Source organism: Hylobates moloch, unplaced genomic scaffold, assembly GCF_009828535.3.
Source record: "Hylobates moloch isolate HMO894 unplaced genomic scaffold, HMol_V3 SCAFFOLD_4, whole genome shotgun sequence".
NCBI lineage: Eukaryota > Metazoa > Chordata > Mammalia > Primates > Hylobatidae > Hylobates > Hylobates moloch.
In genome coordinates, this window is record NW_026652279.1 from 3,792,984 (window position 1) to 3,816,370 (window position 23,387).

Sequence of the window (23,387 nt, forward strand, 5' to 3'; positions counted from 1 at the left end):
ATGAACACATACCATGCGCTAATTTTCATTGTGAGTGGTAGGTTGACAGCAGTAGTTCAGGAATATACCTGTGCCCTATTTCCAGGGAGCTTAGAGCCCTTCATACGCCATGCAGCATGCCCTTTAGAAGCCAGTTTTCCTGCCCATTCTGACCTTGCTGTGGAAAACCCACATTGTACCTCAATACTTGGGTAGTGTGAGGAAGATGAGATTAACCTACCTTCTTGGGATGGTCCTGTCCCTTCTGTTACCTCTTGTCGTATGTAGCAGAACCGTACCTTTTACCTCTGTCTTAAGTGAATTACCTTTAGACAGGCAGTCCTGTTGCTCAAGTCCAGTTCCTTATACCACATTGTGGTGTATATGTGGGTCTGGGGTGAAGTCCAAGGCATACGGTTGGTTGGTTTGTTTTAAAGTAGCCCAGGGTTAAGAGAGCTCTAGTACAACAATGGCCTTTTATGGATGGAGAAATTCATGACCAGGATTTCAAGTAATGGTTTAAAGCACACGATGGGTGTCATTTGAGGATCTTCTTTGGTACAAAAGACAGAAAAATGTGCTTTAGCAGGTAAAACTGGTCCCAGTAAAAATAGACCCTCAGAGAGGGCTAGCTTCAAATCAGCTTTGTCCAAAGTTTAAATATTTTATTTTATTTAACTTTCTTTTTTTTTTTTTGAGGCAGAATCTCGCTCTGTCGCCCAGGCTGGAGTGCAGTGGCGCCATCTCGGCTCACTGCAAGCTCCGCCTCCCAGGTTCACACCATTCACCTGCCTCAGCCTCTCCGAGTAGCTGGGACTACAGTTGCCGCCACCACGTCCGGCTAATTTTGTTTTTGTATTTTTAGTAGAGACAGGGTTTCACCGTGTTAATCAGGATGGCACATGCGCTATTTTTTTTTTTTTGTAGAGATAGGGTTTCGCCTTGTTACCCAGGCTGGCAGGGTTTACATTTTGTCAACAGAATTGATTTTTTGGTCCCCCTGGCTTGGTTGTGTTTTTAAGGTCCTCTGTTAATCCCTTATTTGGTCCTCAACCACCCCCCCGCCCCGCCCCCAGGCTTCCACCTTGTCTAATACCTTCAGGAAGAAAGAAGAATCTGATTGGCCAGTGTGCCTGTACCTGAATGCATCACTGGGGGCCATGAGAATGGTTGAAAGTGATTGACTGGCTTGAACCAAACAAGGCTCACCCCTAGAGCTAACGTTGGTGGTGACGGGTTAGCTGTCCAGCGCGTGACACACAGCTAGCTGGAGTGGGGATATGATTATTACAAAACAGATCTTCTACAGCAAATTTCCACTGTGTTGTTGGACACTAAAAAGCACTAGGGCTGGGTGCAGTGGCTCATGCCTGCCGTCCCAACACTTTGGGAGGACCAGGTGAGAAGATTGCATGAGCCCAGGAGTTTAAGATCAGCTACAAAAATAAAAAATCAGCTGAGCATGGTGGCGTGCGCCGATGGTCCCAGCTACTCAAGAGGCTAAGTTGGGAGGATTGCTTGAACCCAGGGCTTAAGGTTGCAGTGAACCATGATACTGCTACTGCACTCCAGCCCATTCGACAGAGCAAGACCCTGTTTCAAAAAAAAAAAAAAAAAAAAACCAAAAGCAGTATATGCCAATGCTGAGTTAGGTGCTCTGCTCGCCATAACTTGCGTTATCTTTATAACAGTCTTAGAAGGCTGGTATTTTTAGGTCCATTTTACAGTCAAGGAAATTGAGGCTCAACCACATACTCTAATGGAAGCCACATTTATTACTAACATAGTCAAGACTGTTTTACTCACTGTTTTGATGGAAAGAGGAAGGATTAATGGGGAATAATTATTTGTAGAATGGTTTGAATGGAAGGCACCTAAACCTTCCTCGTACTTGAAAAATGAGTGGAAGCTTAGATTTTGACATGAATTTTCTTTGAGGACCAATGACCAGACATAAATGACATCAGGTTTATTTTTTAGGCGTGTGTTGAGAATTTACAGGATTCTTGTTTGCCTCTAAAGGGCTCATCTCTGGAATATTTTTGTTCAAGCATTACATCTTTTAATGCTAGTCTTTTTAATTGAAGTGTAAGCATAAAGTACTTTACAGGTTTCTTAATTTTTCTTCATGACTGTCACATTGTCAAAAAGGCTAATGCTATCTTGGCGATATTATTCCATTGGCTAATTTGGAATACAGAATGTGTTGTGTTTTCCTGGTCCCATCTTTGTCTTCAATTGAATATACAGCTTCCCAAAACTTTCTTAAAATTTTTTTTTTCTCTTTGAAAGCACGCTTGCTTTGGTTTAGGTGCATTTAAACGTTATCATAGTCAGCTGGGGTATATTGTTTGCGTATAATTCCATTTCATTTTCGATTTTGAGGCACCTGTGACATTTGTTGTCTTACACATCAGTGTTTTCAGGTGTGGGCTCACAACAAAAGAAATTCGCATCCATGAGGTAGCTGGGAAGAGAGGGCTTTGAACGCTTTAGCAGGCAGATGGAAGCTCTCCATAACGGGTGAGAGTACTATTTTTGCTGTTGCTTGGTGGATTGAAATGATTTTGAGATTTCAAATATACATCACTAATCAGTGTTTCTTTTCTGGGCATTGTGGGCCTTGGAGGCTTTCTTGTTTCGTATCTTCTGGTACCACAGGTGACTGTTAGTGGCCCAAAGGATGTGGAAGACTGGTACTAATCACGAGGAGTCTCCTAGGTTTCAGATTGTCCTGTGTTTGGGTGGCTGGCTTTGATGCAGGAATGCTTAAGTCTGGTTTTCTCATCTACTGCATACCTACTGTGTGACCTGGGGCCAGTTACTTTGTGTCTCTGCTCCTTAGTTCCTCCATCTGTAAAAGAGATAGAATGACCCTGGCTCTGTAAATATCAACTGGGGCCCGAGGGTCTTTACACACATGTCATAAACTTATACATGCAGTTGGAACCGAAGTCTACCAGTTAGTTGTATGTATGACCTTGGTCAAGTTAAAGTTCTTTCTGTTGTTGAAGCTTCAGTTTGCTTATCCATAAAAGGGCCCCTTTATTGGGATCACTGTTTGTACTGCTTGGTGGTGTTTTGCAGATCAAATAAGATAATGTATATGAAGTGCTTAGTGTACTGCACTTCTTGGCACAAAGTAAAGGTTCCTTGTCAACGATTCCTAATATTAATAATAATAATTTGTCTGGACTTTCCTATAGTTTTTTTTTTTTTTTGTAAAATAAGTTGGTTCTAGTCAGTCATCCTCAAGGACTATGATTCTGCGAAATCACCCAATGATGTTCATTTGACACCCTTCCTGTATCCAGTGGCATGCTGCCTTTGTCTCACTGTGGATCTCCCTGTCTTCCAGCGTTGACAGAAGGCCACGTTGGGGCCCTGCACGAGAATAGACGCGGCAGCGCAGTGCAGATCCGCAGGCGCAAGGCTTCAGGTGACCCGTACTGGGCCTACTCTGGTAAGTCCAGTTGTTCTAATGGAGATCACACGTGCCAGTTAACATCCCATTCAACTCACTTGAAAGCACACTTTGAATCACTTTCATGCCTGAGTTCTGTTTGCTCAAATCTTTCGTAGTTCACTAAAAGTTGAAATATTCGAGCCTGTTTTTCCTCAAGGTGATAAGTACTTTAATTTATCTCTACCACCTGTTTCCTCAACCTGTTTTCCCCTCAATTTGCATTTATTTCTGAACTTTACTGTTAATGAGTTATTGTACCAAACTTGTAATTTTCTGAAAGACGTAGTCTTGTCTTTTCTGTTTTTTCAGGGGCTGTGATTTCAGAGAGCAGAAAATATATGGCTAGTCTTGAGCTGCTAAATGTCTGCTAAACATTACAAACATCAGATATCAGAATGCTCTATTAGGCTCTAAGCCAAGAAATGCAACTTTATTTTTAAATCACATCTTGTTCTTTGAATATATTTTAGCTGTCTACTCGATGGTAATCTGCAGTCCTTTTCATTTTTATTTTTAGTTTTACCCTTTGAGCTAATGAAGGGAGAGAGCAGTGTTCTAACTATGTTGAATGTTACATTGCAAATAATTTTCTTACATTTTAAGGGGACAAAAATGAAGACCTAAAACTAGGGATAGACTTTTCTGGATTAGGCTTCCCACAACTCCCAAAATATGACAGGTGGATTGTTTTTTCTAGAAGAGATTTTTGATGCTCAAAAATATATGGAAAATGTATTAAAGCTAATTAAGAAGGAATGCTTGAGTAAGATAGACCACTTTGGAAATTACTTTGGCACTGAATAATTCAAACTCCTTCTATGAAAGAGCTTGGAGGCATGGAGTATTAGTCTTAATAATAAATCTATGTATTATGCAATGTTGTTGCATATAGAACTGAAAGTATTCTTTTCATAATGATGCTGGAGTTTAAATCCTGAATTTCTCCCAGCAAGTCCTGTTAAATTTATGTCAGTGTAAAATTTATAGGTCTGATCTTTAATTATACCTTATCTATTGGCTTTTTGCGTCCTTTTGTCTATTGATAAATCTGCTGCCCCTGCAGGGAGAATAGCCTATCTGTTTTGTTTTGCAGTGAACAGATAGTGATTCTGAAGTCTTCCATTACACCCAGTACCTTGTGATTAGAATGATCTAATTAGAGGCTTTTTGTCACCGTTTCTGATAAATGAAGGAAATTGGCAGATGAAAGCCAAAATTACATATATATAGCATCTTGCCAAGAAACCCAAAGAAAATTTATCATTTTGTACTCTGTGGCTCTGACATCAGTCAGGAGGAGGCACAAAGTGGCTTGCTATTTACAGTTCATCAATTTAGAATAATAATGCTGTTAGTCAGGAAATTGGAAGTTATATCCCATTAGCATGTCCAATTGCAAATGGCAGTGAAGAGATGAAAGCCCTTCAACTTTTCCCAATATGTAGTTAAGAATGACCATAAGTGGTGCCATCTTTGTGATGGAGTGATTGTTGATGTCCTTAACTTTGGTAGACTTCAGAAGTCTCCATTTTGTATTTCTGGAATGCATTGTGTCTGAATTTGGGTATTGCCTCCAGTAGTAGAAGGGCTAATAGTTCAAATTCAAGAGTTGGCACAGTTTTTCTGAAAAGATCCAGGTAACAAACATCAAAAGCCATATTGTCTTTGTTGCAACCTCCCAACTCTGCCATTGTAGCTTAAAAGTACCCACTGACAATTCTGGACGGACTGGCTGTACTCTGATAAAAATTTACTTATGAATACTGGAATTTGAATTTTATAATTTTCATGTGTCAGGAAATATTCTTCTTTTTTTTTTCATTCATTAAAAAATATACAAACCATTCTTGCTTTGCAGGCTGTGCAAAAACAGGTGGCTGCTTGGATAGGGTCCACAGGTTATACAGTTTGTGAACCCTTGTTCTAGTTGATTTTTTTCCTAGAAATCAGATAGGAGAGTCATTTGAGGAATTGCTTGGAAGGATGTGGACTGGTTTGGAGGAATGAATGAAGTCATTTGTTAGGCATAATGGAAAAAAATAAGACTAAAAGAAGAATCGAATGGGACAGATATCAACTGATGGTATAAAGTTCTTATCTTGCAACAATTCGTCCTGACAATTTGACAGTATCTATGGTTGGCTCATGCTGACGTGGTGCAGTATTGGTTCTCATGTCAAGAAGGCTTGGAGTTCATCATGGGCATTACTTAGCATTTGGCCAATGTGTAAAAAAGGCCAGGAAGAAGTAAGAGTTGGGGCCTGTTACTTTGGGTACATCAGACCAGCACCTTAAAACCACAGCAAATGAGATGTGGGACTATTAGCTGCAGGCATAGTCCTCTGGATATAAATGCTTCTTGAAGAGTGGGACTGACAAAAAAAAAAGGCTCATTTTTTTATGAGGGAAATGTTTCTAAATTTAGCAAAATGAAGCAGGCAGTTCCTGAAAGATTGCTTTAATAGTCTAGATTTTAATCTGAGGCCTCAAATTCTCTGATTTGTCTTATTTCCTCCTAAGAAGGCCATGGGTGCTTTAGGGGTGCAGTGTGTGAGAGTATGAATTTTGAAGTCATATAGACAAACCATAGTTCAAAGCGAAGTTTTGTTAATATCTTGATGATGTTGGAAAACTGTGACATGGGAATGATTAATAGCACTTCCCACATAGGATTGTTATGGGGATTCAGTGAGATGATGTTTGTGAAAACATTAACATAGGCTGGGCACGGTGGCTCACGCCTGTAATCCCAGCACTTTGGGAGGCCGAGGTGGGCGGATCACGAGGTCAGGAGATGGAGACCATCCTGGCTAACACGGTGAAATCCCGTCTCTACTAAAAATACAGAATAAAATTAGCCAGGCGTGGCGGCGGGCGCCTGTAGTCCCAGCTGCTGGGGAGGCTGAGGCAGCAGAATGGCGTGAACCCAGCAGGCGGAGCTTGCAGTGAGCCGAGATCGCGCCACTGCACTCCAGCCTGGGTGACGTAGCGTGACTCTGTCTCAGAAAAAAAAAAAAGAAAACGTTAACATAGTCTCTGGCATAAAGTAAGTAGTTAATATTATTTCTTGCTTATTTTTGAGACTGTTATTATTACTTTTGCTGCAATTAATGTTGGTTTTGGAATGCACAAGTGTCGCAATTGACAGTAGGTGATGACTGGATAGTTCTGAGTGCTGAACAAGTTAGATTCTCTCAGCCATAATTCTCAAGGGGTGCCTATTTGGGATTTGGGCATGAGGGTTAAGCAGACTATCCTCAAGTTCACTGGTCGGCAAACTACAAACTGCAGCTGTGTTTTGTAAAATAAATTCTACTGGAACACAGGCACACCCATCACGTTGCATATTATCTGTGGCTGCTTTTGTGCTACAGTTGCAGAACTGGGTGGTTGTGACAGAGACCTAGAATGTTACTATTCCAGTAATATTGAATATCTAGTAATATTGAATATTAAATATCTAGTACTGGTGAAAAGCCTAGAATATTACTATATCTGGCCTCTTACAGAAAAAGTTTGCTGGCCGGGCGTGGTGGCTCACGCCTGTAATCCCAGCACTTTGGGAGGCCGAGGCGGGCAGATCACGAGGTCAGGAGTTTGAGACCAGCCAACATGGTGAAACCCCATTTCTACTAAAAATACAAAAATTAGCTGGGTGTGGTGGTGGGCACCTATAATCCCAGCTACTTGGGAGGCTGAGGCAATAGAATTGCTTGAACCTGGGAGGTGGAGGTTGCAGTGAGCTGAAATTGTGCCACTGTATATTCCAGTCTGGGTGACAGAGCAAGACTGTCTCAAAAAAAAAAAAAAAAAAAAAAAAAAAAAGAGAAAATATTTGCCAACTCCTGCTTATATTTAGCAGATGTTAGTCTGGTATAACTTTTCACTTCTCATTTTAAGACTAGCCTACTTTATTTCCACTTCACTGCATCACCTTGGAAAATGCAGACACCTAGCTGGGCGAGATGGCGGGCGCATGTAGTCCCAGCTACGCGGGAGGCTGAGGCAGGAGAATGGCGTGAACCCAGGAGGCGGAGCTTGAAGTGAGCTGAGATCGTGCCACTGCACTCCAGCCTGGGCGACAGAGCAAGACTCTGTCTCAAAAAAAAAAAAAAAAGGAAAATGCAGACACCTTATTTATTTTTGAAATGTTAAACTTTACCTTTATAGGCCTATCAAACAATGCCTTTGTGAATACCTGTAACTTTAACATAGAGAACTATTTATTGAGGAACGTGGAGATATGTATTATTAGAGTTCCCTTGTGGGCATTGGAAGATGTGTTGTTTCTCTGGATCTTAATTTCATCTGCTAGTAAAAAAGGGGGACATAATATCTGATTTTGACATGAAAACATCATAGAAGGTATGAAATGGAACATAAATATAAGTTATTGTTGACATAATAATAGCAATGTAATTTGATGATTGCTTTATATCTTTGGATTTCTTTTTCCTTGTACCAACATAGTAGGCAAAAATGGGAATGAGTTACGTTTCATATATAATTGTACTGAAAAAATGCAGTAGTTTAATAGTATCTCATTGGAAATAATAAAACAATTTCTTTTCTATTAATTTTACTCAACTAAAGTGTATTTCTGTCTTTCTTGAGGTGATGGTAGCTCATGAATTTTGGAGTTTGCCCAGAACTTCTATAATTATTGCACAGAATAACACATGCTAGGCAGGTCGTCAATGCAGGAAAGAGAAATGAAAAATAAATCATAAATCTAGAGTAAGTTCAAGTAGAAATTTGAGGGTTTTTTTTTTTTTGGAGATAGGATCTTGCTCTGTCGCCCAGGCTGGAGTGCAGTGCCGTGATCTCAGCTCAGTGCAACTCACTGCTTCCTGAGTTCAATCAATTCTCATGCCTCAGCCTCTCAAGTAGCTGGGATTATAGGTGTGCACCACCACACTCCCAGCTAATTTGGGTATTTTTAGTAGAGATGGGGTTTCACCGTGTTGGCCAGGCTGGTCTTGAACTCCTGACCTCAGGTGATCTGCCTGCCTTGGCCTCCCAAAGTGCTGGGATTACAAGTCTGAGCCACCACACCTGGCCAGATGTATTTTTATATATAAAGCTATTTTCTCTCTTGTCCCTCAAAGACTAGAGAAAAACAGGTGGTAGTTTCTTCCCTTCCTCTGCTTTTTTTTTAAACTTAATTCTGTTTCATTTTTCACATTTTTAATAATCTCTATCTCATTTTCCCCTGTGTAGAAATAGCTTCTAAGAATCAGTACAAGGGGACCATTTCTCATTGTTAGAGAAATCCAGAATTGAAATAGGCAGTGACCAAAATTCCCTGTAAGACATTTCTGGCATTGGGCTGGGTGAAGGTCAAGCAGGATTATTCTAAGAGGCATTCCTGCCATAGCCAGGGGCCATCCATGGTCCTCTCTAACTGTCCTGGGATTTGACGACTTGCTCAGCTGTAAAATGGAGATGGCTTTGAGTATGAAAGGTAATATCTATTGGCACCTGTAGTATGAACTTTTTGGCCTCCACCCTGGAGTAGAGTAGGTATTACCTATGTGACTCTTCATTATATGCCACCTCACTACACTGTTCATATAAACATCTTGTTTTATAACATGCATGTGTGTGTCTGGGAGTGCATCTCATTTCCCCGGCTAAATGTAGAATCCTTGAAGACAAGGATTATTGCTTATAATTCCTTGTTTCTCCTGCAGCGTGCCAGCGTGTCTTGTTTTGTGCAGATTTGGTGCATGTTTTTCACGTGGACAAGTGGATAGACGGATAAATTATCTCAAGCCAGAGTCTGTCCTTGGTAATTTACTAAGGGGAGTCCTGCCATGAAATTCAGATAAATTAGTGGGTGATTTGCAAAAGGTTTCACTGTTGGAGCCCTTTAAATAACAAGCTCCCCTGGTGAACTTAACATATAATTAAATTCCTAAAATTACATTTTCATGCCTATTTTTAAGAATGTCTGTACAGGATAAAGCAAAATATACGCGCCTGCAGAAGGCAGCTTTTGTCATTAGAAGAATGGAAGGCACTGTAGGACCTCAAAGTTTAATGTTAATATTGTTGTGTTATTTGCCTTTCTCCTGAAGCCTCCTCCAAAATCTCTTAAGGGAATCATTTCCTTAGAGACATTCTCTTCCTAATGGAGACCTTCTTCTTCTTCTTCTTCTTTTTCTTCTTTTTCTTTTTCTTTTGAGATGGAGTCTCGCCCTGTCGCCCAGATCTCAGCTCACTACAACCTCCGCCTGTCGCCCAGATCTCATCTCACTGCAGCCTCCGCCTCCTGGGTTCAAGCTATTCTCCTGCCTCCACCTACTGAGTGTCTGGGATTACAGGCATGTGCCACCACGCCCGACTAATTTTTGTATTTTTAGTAGAGTTGGGGTTTCGCCATGTTAGCCAGGCTGGTCTTGAACTCGTGACCTCAAGTGATCTGCCTGCCTCCCAAAGTGCTGGGATTACAGGCATGAGCCACCTCGCCCAGCCCTAATAGAGACCTGATCGGAGGGAACCACACCACTAAGGGATCAGCCTTGAGAGTCTTCCTCTATGTCTCAGCTCAGAGGCTCCCTCTGCCTTGGTGCTTAGCCTGACCCATTTCTGCCTAAACTCCTCAGTCTCCCCTTTATTTATTTCTACAATTAATTTCTATCTTTTCTACATATCCCTATTAATCTAACAGTTTTAAAGTAGAGGTTCTTTACTTATTTGTTTACTGCACTTACTAATTGTCTGCTGTGTGCCAGGTGTTGTGCTAAATGCGAAAGGCCAGAGAAGCTGCCCATAAAATTGCTGTTGCCAGACACACATAGGCCTTGAGCCGGGAGGACTCCGGCAGTGACTAGAGAACCAGAAGCAGCTCAGAAGCTCTAGAGCGTGTGGTGGGGTGGAGAAAGTTAAGGGCTTAATGAAGAGAATTGGAGTTAGACTATGGACAGCCTTATGGTATTATTCTACTAGTGACATAGAACTTCTTTCTAAGGGTGATAGGGGGAGTAATTAAAGAGCTTCACCTGGAATTGGACTACAGTTGGTTTTATGTTTAAGACCACTGGTTGTAGGGTTAAGGACTGGGCAGTGGGAGGAAGAGGGCAGGATGAAGAATGATGGGGCTGTATCACTGGGGATTTGAGAGGGAAAAGAAAAGAGCTCATGGGAATTCATTATCGTTTGTACAAGGAGGAGAAGACAAAATGAATTGTTGTCCCCAAGATGACTGAAGATGGCATTGCATTTGTTTTGAAATAAGTAAATGAGGACTAGTGGGTTGGTTGAAAATATAAAGAATTTTGACTAGAACCTATTTAAGATGCGTTACAGTGTTTTGTCTGCATTTCTTATGCGCTTTAGAGTTCATGCTCTTTGAACAGAACCTTTGTCTGTAATTAGTCATTGTATTTCCCTGTTTCTACCTAATGTTTTTGGATAGGAGGGCTTCAAGGTAGAGAACAAATTATAGAATAAACTGTTGCTTCCTACAGGTACTATTTTTCTTTTATAGTTGATGTGTGGTTCCAAGGATAGATGGTGTAAGAAAAAACACATATGGTCACATACTAATCAGAACTTTATGTACAAAGGAGAAAAATGTGTTGCCATATGCTTAAGGTACCTGGAGGATTTTTCAATACTTGGCCAAGTTTGGGAATTTCCTCTCCAGTGTTTGAAAGACGTTGTTCTCTCTACTTAGAGTTCTTTTCTTATTTTTTTTTTAAACTTTCATCCTTGGCACCTGAGTTCTAAAGTTTCTTGGCATTTTCTTTCTGGAGGTGGTTTCACAAGTGATTGTAAAGTTAATGGATGCTAATGTATTAATATATTATCAGAGGACATGAATACATTCCCTAGGGGCCCTGTGACCGTTGGAAAAGTCTAGCAGTAAGATGAAATATTGTTTAGTGCTGTGTTGGTATCAAGTGGTACATATCAGTGGTAACAATTTCAATTGTTGCTGTGATGGGGTATTTAAAACACGGGTAAATGGAATACTGAGATTTTGGGTTTTAAAGTGACTCTGAAGGTAGTGGGGTGATGGAGCCTTTTTGGAGGAGGGCTTTTTGGCAATATCTGTGAAAATGTTAAATATTGCTCATCTTTCATCCAGCACTTCTGCGTCTCAGAATTTGTCTTTCTGAAACACGTGTGCATGTCTCCAAAGTAGTATTGCGTTTAACAGCCTAAGTGACCAAAATAGGGACTTGGGTAGTTATAATACATGCTTACAATGAAATGCTTACCTGAACACCCACCAAAATGGAGGAGGTTGAACTACAGGATGTATTAAAGTAATATGGGTAATATGATCCCATTAATGAATAAAGCTGAAGAATCCAGAGACTACACCCAAAAGTTAATTGCGGTTATCGTTGAGAAATGAGAGATACTGCCTTTTAATACTTACATTTCTATAATATTTTAATATTTTATGGAAGCATATCTAGAATATTTCAATTTCTTATACCAGTAGATTCATAATATTTTTTTAATGACATTTTTATTTTAGAATAGATGACTAAATGGTGTCAAATTCAGGCAGTTTTCTTTGTAACAATTTTGAGGGGGAGAGAAAGAAAAGAAAAACCTAAAAGAGAAGCCAGAAGGAAAGCAAAAACCTTTTTGTCTCTTTAATTGGCTGTATCTAAATTTTTTAGGTGAAACGTTTTCAGTGGCATTTCAAATTTTTATAAAATGCTGATATGAACCATGCAGAAATTAATGAACTGATATTGACTTAGTTTGAAGCGAACATCAAGATTTATTGAGTAAAGCAGTAAATATTGACCCAGCCAACGATAAGGTCAATATTTACTTTGACATAACATAAATCCTAATATTCATTAATCTATAAATTTATTGTGTCAACACAAGGCATACGGAAGTTGTATATAAATATATTTTTTTCATATCTGTGATGAATCAGAGTCAAACATCTTTTTTCTTGGTTATAAATTTAAAAGGACGATGTTCTCTTCTTTGAAACTACCTTCTTTGGGGAGAGGGTTGTGCATGTGGGTGGAAGGACATGATTAATTTAAAGGTTCAAAGGAAAAATATACCTAGCTGAATACATGTGTTATAATTGGAGCACAGTGATTCGTATGTGCTTTGTGATTTACTTAAGGGCTACCAGTTTTCCTTTCTAACCTAACAAAACGTTCTCTTTCATTATATCTGATTTGATTCATAAAGCCCACCCACTTCTATTTTCTTTCTTTCTTTTTTTCCATTTTTTGAGACAAGGTCTCACTCTGACACCCAGGCTGAAGTGCCTGGGACTGACTATAGGCGCACACTACCACACCCGGCTAATTTTTGTAGAGTTGGAATTTCACTATGTTGGCCAGGCCGATCTCAAACTCCTGGGCTCAAGCAGTATTCTCGATTTAGCCTGTCAAAGTGCTGGGATTACAGGCATGAGTCAGGGTACCCGGCTAAAACCCACCTTCTGATGATATAAAACAGGGGGACTTTCTGTCTTTCCCTCTGGATATTGTTAAACTACTTATGTAGGATTTTGTTTGGTAAATAACATATTGTTGGTGTATATCATACTTTATAATATTTTATTGGCTGAAATTTCCCATGTTGAAATTATTTTATTTTATTATTATTATTTTTGAGACAGAGTTTCACTCTGTTGCCCAGGCTGGAATGAAGTGGCACAATCTTAGCTCACTGCAACCTCTGCCTCCCGTGTTCAAACAATTCTCTTGTCTCAGCCTCCTGAGTAGCTAGGACTACAGGCGTGCGCCACCACGTCCGGCTAACTTTTGTATATTTTAGTAGAGACGGGGTTTCACCATATTGGCCAGGCTGGTCTCGAACTCCCGACCTCAAGTGATCTGCCCGCCTCAGCCTCCCAAAGTGCCACCACGCTCGGCTTCATGTTGAAATTTTCAATTTGAATTGAACTCTCATTCTTTATCTTGTGCCTTCTCTTGGTGGGGTGGTCTTGGTAGCAGAAGAACATAAGGAGGACTCGTTTCACTGGATTGTGAACTTTTAGAATTGCCAATATGTAGTTGGAATAAGTGTCTAATATATGCTTAAAGACTGAATTTTCTCACTGTTCATTTAAGCGAAGAAAGTAACTCAGTCACAAGCTGAAGTATAATCTTGTCCCTATGCAATAGTCTTATATGATCCCGTTGTGTGCAGTCCACCTGGCATGTTCTTTGAGTGTAAAGTGGTGGTGTTAGTTTCAGTGTTGGCTGATCTTGAAATGACCATCACTTCTCTCTCAGCTGGTGATCTCCTATGACCCTGTTTGAGATCAGCTGCATTAAGGGTGGTTATCTTCTTGGTTGTCTTTCTTGCTATTAAAACTTAACTGTCCTATGTTTCGTTTATTTTAAGGCCCATTTTCTGTTATGTAACTGATAACTTGTGTAGGTTAAAAACTTATCAGTGGTGTGTATATAACATAGAACTTTGCCTTCTTGAGAAATGCTTTCTAATAACTTCAGGAATTCTCACTTTTCTTTTCTTTTTTTTTTTTTTTGAGACGGAGTCTCGCTGTGTCCCCCAGGCTGGAGTGCAGCGGCGCGATCTCAGCTCACTGCAAGCTCCGCCTCCCGGGTTCACGCCATTCTCCTGCCTCAGCCTCTCCGAGTAGCTGGGACTACAGGCGCCTGCCACCACGCCCGGCTAATTTTTTTGTATTTTAGTAGAGATAGGGTTTCGCCGTGGTCTCGATCTCCTGACCTCGTGATCCGCCCGCCTTGGCCTCCCAAAGTGCTGGGATTACAAGCGTGAGCCACCGCGCCCGGCCGAATTCTCACTTTTCATTCATGTCACTATAGTATATAATAATGTTTTCCACTGGGTGTAGTGGCTCACACCTGTAATCTCAACACTTTGGGAGGCTGAGGTGGGAGGATCACTTGAGCCGAGGAGTTGGAGACCAGCCTGGGAAACAGAGTGAGGCCCTGTCTCTCCAAAAAAATGAAAAAATTAGCTGGGCACGGTAGCTCACGCCTGTAAGTCCCAGCTACTCGGAAGGCTGAGGTGGGAGGATCGCCTGAACCCAGTCAAGGCTGCAGTGAACCCTCATCACACCACTGCATTCCCAGCCTGCGTGACAGAGTGAGACCCTGTCTCAAAAATAATAAAAATAATAAGAATACTAACAATGTATTCCTTGAGTGTAGTATTCATTGGGATTTTTATGTCATGTGAAAAATGACTCTGTGACTCTGCAGTGATACAAATATTTGACTTTCACATAATAAAGTCATTTCTTCTTGAGTTTTTTTTTTTGTGTAAATCAAGGAGAAAGTGAGTTTTGTACTAATAGGTCTTTAACATCTCTCTGTCACTTGCTCATTGTACTAATAGGTCTTTAACATCTCTCTGTCACTTGCTCATACCTCTTTTTATCAAGAAGAGATAGGACTGGCCTCAGTCTGCTGGAAGAGAATCTTAGAATTTGATCTCGTGGATTTCATTATACCCTGGTACCCGCCATGTCTGGCAAGCCATGCTAGTTTTCTGTTTTGATGTGTTATATTTCCTATGAAATCATATTTGAGATTTTATAAGAAGTGGGCCAGTTTAAAGAAAAATTTTATCTTAGCAGTAGTACAGCTGGCTTTCCAATATGGCAAAATAAGTCTTTCTGTAGGAGATATCACCATTTTGGCAGGATTGAAAAGCCTCTTGTTTTGTGCTATATAATCAAACTATATCTGTGATTTGAAAAATGACAAAGGGTATAATAATTCCTAGAAATGGTTTTAAAATGAAGGAGAATAGTATCCCAGTTCAAAAGTTATGGCTCATTGTAAGTGCTGGTTTGGTATAGCCATACAGATTGTTTAAAATCTTTAAATAAATACTTGGCCCAATCCCTTTTGTTCCCCCTTTCTCGCTGCCCTGGGAACTCCTTCTCCTATTTTGGGACCTTGTAAAAATCCTGCCTTAGACCTGTAAACCCACTCTGTACCATCCGCTGTGACTGATTATTATCTCTGATTTGTTAAGTGATTTAAGTTTCATTTCTGCTTATCATGACTTGGAGGGAATTTCAGAGTGATAGGCCTGACTTGGTAGGGTTTTGGGATATGTATTATACTCTGCAACCTATTCCTTTGTTTTTTTAAATTTTATTTTAAGTTCAGGGGTACTTGTACAGGATGTGCAGGTTTGTTACAAAGGTAAACGTGTGCCTGGTGATTTGCTGCACCTATCAACCCATCACCTAGGTATTTAGCCCAGCATGCATTAGCTATTCTTCCTGATGCTCTCCCTCACCCCCTCCCTGCTCTCCAGGCCCCAGTGTGTGTTGTTCTTTTCCCTGTGTCCATGTGTTCTCTTTGTTCAGCTCCCTCTTATAAGTGAGAACATGCAGTGTTTGGTTTTCTGTTCCTGCATTAGTTTGCTGAGGATGATGGCTTCCAGCTTCATTCATGTCCCTGCAAAGGACATGAATGAAGGCTCTCATTCCTTTGTACGGCTGCATAGTACTCCATGGTGTATTTGTACTACATTTTCTTTAGTCTATCATTGATAGGCATTTGGGTTGATTCCTTGTCTTTGCTATTGTGCATAGTGCTGCAGTGAACATAGGCATGCATGTATCTTTATAACAGAATGATTTATATTCCTTTGGGTGTATACCCAGTAATGGGATTGCTGGGTCAAATGGTATTTCTGATTCTAGGTCTTTGAGGAATCGCCACACCATCTTCCACAGTGATTGAACTAATTTACATTCCCACCAACAGTGTAAAAGCATTTCTGTTTCTCTGCAGCCTCTCCAGTATCTGTTGTTTCTTGACTTTCCAATAATCATCATTCTGGCTGGGCATGGTGGCTCATGCCTGTAATCCCAGCACTTTGGGAGGTTGAGGTGGGCAGATCACTTGAAGTCAGGAGTTCAAAACAAGCCTGGCTAACATGGTGAAACTTCATCTCTACTAAAAATACAAAAAAATTAGCCAGGCGTGGTGGTGGATACCTGTAACCCAGCTACTTGGGAGGCTGAAGCAGGAGAATTGCTTGAACCCTGGAGGTGGAGGTTGCAGTGAGCTGAGATTGTGCCATTGCACTCCAGCCTGGGCAACAGAGCGAGACTCCGCCTCAAAAAAAAAAAAAAAAAAAAAAGAAAAACCTTCATTCTGACTGGCATGACATGGTATCTCACTGTAGTTTTGATTTCTGCAACCCATTTCTTGAATTGAGTTGATCTTGAGCGTTTCCTTGGACTTGGGAAGCCACTTCATCCAGATTTCCTATTTATGTTGATCCACATTCTTCCAGCTTGAAAGCCTTTTTCTGGGGGAGGAAAACAACCTTCTTCTTAAAGCTGCATGAAATTTTGCTGCTCCCAAAGGCATCATTTAGTAGCTCTGCCCCAATTATTGTTGGCCACTTTTCCTCCTGGAAACTGCTTTTCTCTGTCCCACCCTTCCGCCTAGTTCCAAATGTTAGGCTGATGTTCTTCTTTTTAGCAGGGCGTGCATGCCATTAGTACACTGAGTCTTGATTGGTCATTGAGAGATTTTAGCAGGAAAATGAAATACGAAGCTCTTCTTGGCTGTTTGACTAGCACCTGCAAAGATGAGCAAAGGCATGTTTAGTGTGTTTCTGGCTCTGGGGCTCACTGTGATAATGGGAGGTATTTTCTTCTCACTGTTGATAAGTACATGGTCCACACTCTCCTCTTGGGGAGTGATTTTGACACTTTTTGATGGTCCTGTGGCTTTTACATTCTTATACCATTTCCTAATGGTTTCCTAATACACCATCTACTAGGGTGTGAAAAGGAAGTTTCAACGCTCAAGGCTAATTGAGCTGCATACCTGCTGTGCCAGAAAGAACTAGTTAAGATTTGCTTCTGGCTGGGCGTGGTGGCTTATGCCTGTAATCCCAGCACTTTGGGAGGCTGAGGCAGGTGGATCACCTGAGGTCAACAGTTCGAGACCAGCCTGGCCAATGTGGTGAAACTCATCTCTACTAAAAATACAAAAATTAGCCGGGTGTAGTGGTGCGCGCCTCTAATCCCAGCTACTTGGGAGGCTGAGGCAGGAGAGACGCTTGAACCCAGGAGGTGGAGGTTGAAGTGAGCCGAGATCACGCCCCTGTACTCCAGCCTGGGCAGCAGAACAACACTGTTGCTTCTCTTTGTCATATGAGTACACCGTAGCTAGGAATATTACTAGGATTTTTCTCCTAAATTCCCATGGAAGTCATTTCCAGGAGTATGACTGAGTATAAAGATTTGTTTTTGGATCAGTTTTAGCCTCTAGAAAAGACCCCCTTACTCTCCTGGCCTAAGCATAAGGGCAGTTTATTGCCTTACATAGCACACCTAGGGTAGGACACGTCTGGGCAGCATCTTTGTACCCTGCCACCTTTAAGGTACACCCCATGTTGTTTAGACTTTGCCATCCTTAGAGGGTAGGCTTGGTCCTTAGAATCACTTTCCTTGTGGTCTTAACATGGATTCCAGAATTCTAGATATCAAATACTGAGTACAAAGTTCAGAGGAGAAAGGGAAAGTGTCCCTTTCTTATGTCTCTGTTGAAGAGCATGTAACATGTTCTTCAAAGCATCCCGCCCCTGGTGAATCAGCCTTCATATTTTGTTGTCCAGACTTGGATCATGTTCTCATGCTTAAACCGATTATTGGCAACAGGAATGGGATTACCACGGCTGCCTTAGACTGATCAGGATCTACCCCAGAAGTAGCAGAGGGAATGGGTCTTGGAAATACAGCCCGTGTGGCTGCTACGTACCCTTGTCATAATTTTCAGGTTGTGGTTTTTTTTTTTTTTTGGAGACAGAGTCTCACTCTGTTGCCCACGCTGGAGTGCAGTGGCATGATCTTGGCTCACTGCAACCTCCACCTCCCAGGTTCAAGCGATTCTCTTGCCTCAGCCTCCCAAGTAGCTGGGATTACAGGCTCCCGCTGCCATGCCCGGCTAATTTTTTTTTTTTTTTCCACTAGAGATGGGGTTTCATTGTGTTGGCCAGGTTGCTCTTGAACTCCTGACCTCAGGTGATCTGCCTGCCTCGGCCTCCCAAAGTGCTGGGATTACAGGCGTGAGCCACTGTGCCCGGCCCATTTTCAGGTTTTAAAGGCTAAGCAACCCCATGGCACTTAATAAAGGAAAACGTTCTAGGAAAGAAATGTGTTTACTTTTGAAGTGAAAATTTGATTTCAAAAGCCTGACATCACTGCAAATAAAATAACAAAGCTCCATGAATTTGAAGTCCTTTATGGTATTACTAGCTTCCCTGTACTCTTCTGTATTTACTAGTTACATTTGGCTATTTAAATTTAAATTAATTAAAATGAAATAAAATTTAAGATTCAGTTTCTCAGTCACTCTAGCCAAATTTCAAGTTGTCAGGAGCCACACATAGCTAGTGACTACCCTTTTGTATTGCACAGATATAAAACATTTCCATCCTCGTAGGAAGCTCTATGTGACAGTGGTGTTCAGAGGATATAGGCATTATAGAGGAACCAGCAGGTAACATATTATTGAGTACTGAAGAAGTGGGTATAAGACCTTTCTGAAAAGCTTGCATAGTGCCCCAATTGTACAAGCTTCTAAAATTCAGGTAGACCTCCCTGCTCCTTTTGGAGGTCTTGAGAAGTTGACCTAGGGTGTATTTTCTGAGCCTTGTTTTTACCAAGGTTCTGAATCTTTGGAGAAATAAGTTAGGGACTTACAATGAGTGGAGTGTAGAGGTGAGGAGGTGTGAGGGCATCCTCATACCAGTCTTCATTCATTGAGTCATTCAGTAAAAGTGTTTATCAAGCACAAGCCAGGTGGCAAGCTCAGTTTGAGACTAGGGCTAACTACAACAGAGAACAAGACATACAAAATTCTATTCCTACCTAGTGGAGGTGGACAGAGCAGCATATACAAAGTAACATGTAATATCACCACATCACTCTGTGAAATAAAGTGTAAAGTGAGGTGGTGCCTAGAGAGGGATATAGGGGAGGGAGGTGTTATTTTAGCCTGGGAAGACCTCTCTGATAAGGTGATATTTGAGCAGACATCTGAACACAGAGGGACTGAGCTTTGTGGCTATGTGAGGTAAGCATTACAGGTTATGGGAAGCGGGGGAGATAATAGCACTCGGAGAGGTTCAATGTTATACTTTAAACTACTCTGTGAATTTTAATTAGGCCTCCTTCTAGAACCTTCTGGCCCTGTATTCTTGCTTAGGATAAATTTTGCATTGTTCTAGAGAAGTAGTTCTCAGCTGGGGACTCTTTCCTTTTTGTGGAATATCTGGCACAGTCTGGAGACATTTTTTGGTTGTCGCAATTGGAGATGGTTGGGTGGCCAAGTGGCATTTAGTGGGTAGAGGAACAAGATGCTGTTGAACATCCTACAATGTACAGAACAGCCCCCACGATAAAGAATTATCTGGCCCCAAATGCCAATAGTGCCAAGATTGACGAACCCTAAACTGAAGGCTCACCAGAATCCATCATTTTTACACAGTTGGTCTCCATGCTGCTGTGAGGTTCTACCTTTCTAGCCAGTCCTTAATTGAATGGGTACTCTGTGGCACAAACACAGCAAGGTGTGTTGTGCACAGTGGCTTAGGTATTAGAGAATAAAGTGAATGTCATGGTGTTCAATCCTCTTTGGAGATTAAAGAGTAGAAATGGAAAGCTTGGCAAGTTGACCATTTCAGAAATCTATGCATGAAATCATAAAGGAATGAATCACACTTCTGGTCGTGGTGAAAAGCCTACCTCGTAATGTCATATGGAGGTGATGAATGTTGATTGTGCTGCAGTGAAGAGGTGGTGAGATTGCTTTTATTATTATTGTTTTATTTTTGAGGTCTCTTGTGACAGTGCCATGTGTCAACTGTTTGATCTAAGAGGCCGTTAGGAAATAATATTCATCTTAGTATTGCTAACCATGAAGGACCCTAAAGGATCAGCTGGCCAAGCCACTACAGCACCCTGAGAAAATTTATAGTTACCCAGTTGTGAACCTTGACCTGTCACTTCAGGGCTGGCAGGGAATAGCAGTTTCTTAAATGATCACTTTTCACTAAAGGATTGGAACGGAAACCAGAGCTGTGAATGGTGATTGACAGGCTACCGTGATCCAGCTTTTTGTCAAGTGTCAGCACCTTAATATTTGATAAGGGTTACATAAATGTTGTAGTAATGGCCGCAGATATCTTCCAGAATAGATTTCTCACTTTTTTGTGTAAATTAAGCAAAGCTACTTTGTGATGGGGTATAAATGCATGTATATTTATCTACACGTGTTATGGTGGCCTGAATTTTCCACAGAGCAGATGGCTGTTTGTACTCATTTGTTCCCAAACCCTCTTGTAGATATTTGAGTATAAAGATAGATTTATGTGGTCACCGCTTCTATGGAGCTCAAAGGCTCTCCTTCTCTTTTCTCTATTGAAACCCAATTTTTATTAGCACTGATGGCCACTGACGTTGTAGTTTAAACGTACCAACATCTAATATATTTATCTCAGTATTCCTTTTGCAGGTCTACGAGGAGTTTGAAAAGGTGTAAGATTATTTATACATCAGGGTGGCTCAGAAATACTTTTTCTTTAAATTGGAATGATAATATCTTACCAAAAGTATTGATATATCCATTTAAATTGTGAGCTGTGAATGTTATCCCAGCTTCCTTCATTCCTATACAGTTTCGAGCTCAAATTGGAGAAGGTCATGTGAAAACCACTTTTCTCCCCAAAGAAATGTTGGCATTATTTTAACATCTTTTTCCTACCCTGGATTCTTTCTCACATCCCAGACTAATTCCAAAAGAGTTTCTTCAGTCACTGCTGTTGACAAGAGATTTTATTTTTGGAGATGTTTTTTCTTTTTAAGTTTTCTTTCTTAGATTTTGATTCTAACATCTCTAATTGATAATCACATTTTCCAGATTTCTATCTACATGTTAAAGGAGTAGATCTGGAATTGTAGCTCTCTTTAGTAGACTGCGTTATAGAAAGGAAACTTTGTTCGTATCACACATGTATTTTTTAACACCATTATTAATGTTAAAAAATTTTTTTTGTTTTTTTTTTGTTTGCTTGTTTGAGACAGTCTTACCCTGTCGCCCAGGTAGCTGGGATTGCAGGCATTTGCCACCATACCCAGCTAATTTTTTTGTATTTTTAGTAGAGATGGTTTTTCACCATGTTGGCCAGGCTGGTCTCAAACTCCTGACCTCAAATGATCTGCACACCTCGGCCTTCCAAAGTGCTGGGATTACAGGCATGAGCCATCGCGCCCAGCCCAGCCATTGATTATTAAATCATGTTACTTAGAAAGTAGAATTAGGACAGGGGCACTGGCTCAGGCCCGTAATCCCAGCACTTTGGGAGGCCGAAGCAGGCAGATGACTTGAGGTCAGGAGTTTGAGACCATCCCGGCCAACATGGTTGAAGCCCCCATCTCTACTAAAAATACAAAAATTAGCTGGGCGTGGTGGCACATGCCTGTAGTCCCAGCTACTTGAGTGGCTGAGGCAGGAGAATCCCTTGAACCCAAGAAGCAGAGGCTGCAGTGAGCTGAGATTGCGCCACTGCACTCCAGCCTTGTGACAGCAAGATTCCATCTCAAAAAAAAAAAAAAAAGAAAGTGGAATTATCAAACTCCCATTTTTTTAACTAAATAATTTTTTATGTTAAAAAAGGCATACCATTTTCTTTTACTCTTATTTTGTTTTGGCTTATTCTAATACATGATGATTTCCTTGTAGTAAATAGTTTTTTCTGATTTTCCCCATGTAGACAAATCCAAAATGCCTACGTGCTCATTTAAATAATTTGTCTACTGGTAACCTCAGCTGAGCGCTGCCCTTGGCAGAATATGTTTTACAGGATATTAAATATGTTTAAAATATTCTTTCACATTAATTGGTTGGCATTTAGATTTCTTAAGTTGTTTTCATAAATTAGGGAAAGCTGTAATATAGAAGGTGGAAAATACATACATTTTCAGTGTTCCAAGACACTTTGGTGGACTACAGAATGCTTCAAATGCAAGTTAAGATGAATATTTTATATTCGGCTGGGCATAATGGCTCATGCCTATAATCTCAGCACTTTCGGAAGCCGAGGTGGGAGGATCGCTGGAGCCCAGGAGTTCAAGACCAGCTTAAGCAACATAGTGGGATCCCATTTCTACCAAAGGAAAAAAAAGATTAGCTGGATATGGTGGCACATGCCTGTAGTTCCAACTACTGTGGAGGCTTAGGAGGATTGCTTGAGCCTGGGAGGTTGAGGCTACAGTGAGCTGTGATTGCAGCAGTGCACTCCAGCCTGGGTGGCAAAAAGCAAGACCCTGTCTCAAAAAAAAAAAAAAAAAAAAAAAAAAAAAATCTTGGTATTTAATTTTGAGCTCTCACTACGGAACAGAATAGATTTATGCATTGGGAGGATAGGAAATATAATAATTAGAGATATATTAATTGATTTTAGATTTTTGTCATAAAATACTAGTCATAAATGCAGTTACTAGAATCCGTGTTTATGGTCTTTGAATTTGATCAAGACAGAGAGTTATTCATCAAAAAGCCACCAGACCCACCATTTATCACAACTAATCGTGAACTTATATCTCTGTAACTCACAGGTATGATGTATGTCTTGTTTTGGTAGGGATATTTACTACAGGAGTTAATTTCAGACGTTGGGAGACTTTTATAGCCATTTAACTGTTAGCGCCCTAGAGATTTAAATAATTTTACTGGTTTCTCTGTGTTAGCCTCTGGGAGTAGAGTTTCTCTGCACAAAAAGAATGTCATCAGTACAGAATTGCTGGAGTCTCTCTTTGCCAGCCTCAGTACTGAGTCTGCGTAGGAAGTCCCTGGCCAGTAGCTAAGTACAGGTTGTTGCTTGGAGAGCATTTTCTCAAAATCTGTGTCTGGAACATGAGTTGAGGAGGCTGTTCACAGGCTTTTTATGGCAGGACGGTTCTGTGACCATG

General features: G+C 40.8%; 1 protein-coding gene across 5 annotated transcripts in view; it reads left to right on the forward strand.

The window, feature by feature from the left end:
- Positions 1–23,387, forward strand: part of PTPRG (protein tyrosine phosphatase receptor type G) — a 759,442-nt gene that overhangs the window by 184,035 nt on the left and 552,020 nt on the right. For all 5 annotated transcript variants that reach the window (XM_032149389.3, XM_032149390.2, XM_058437116.1 and 2 more), the window contains exon 2: positions 3,338–3,442. In XM_032149389.3, coding sequence (XP_032005280.1) covers positions 3,338–3,442 — 105 coding nt within the window. The remainder of the gene's footprint in view (positions 1–3,337; positions 3,443–23,387) is intronic.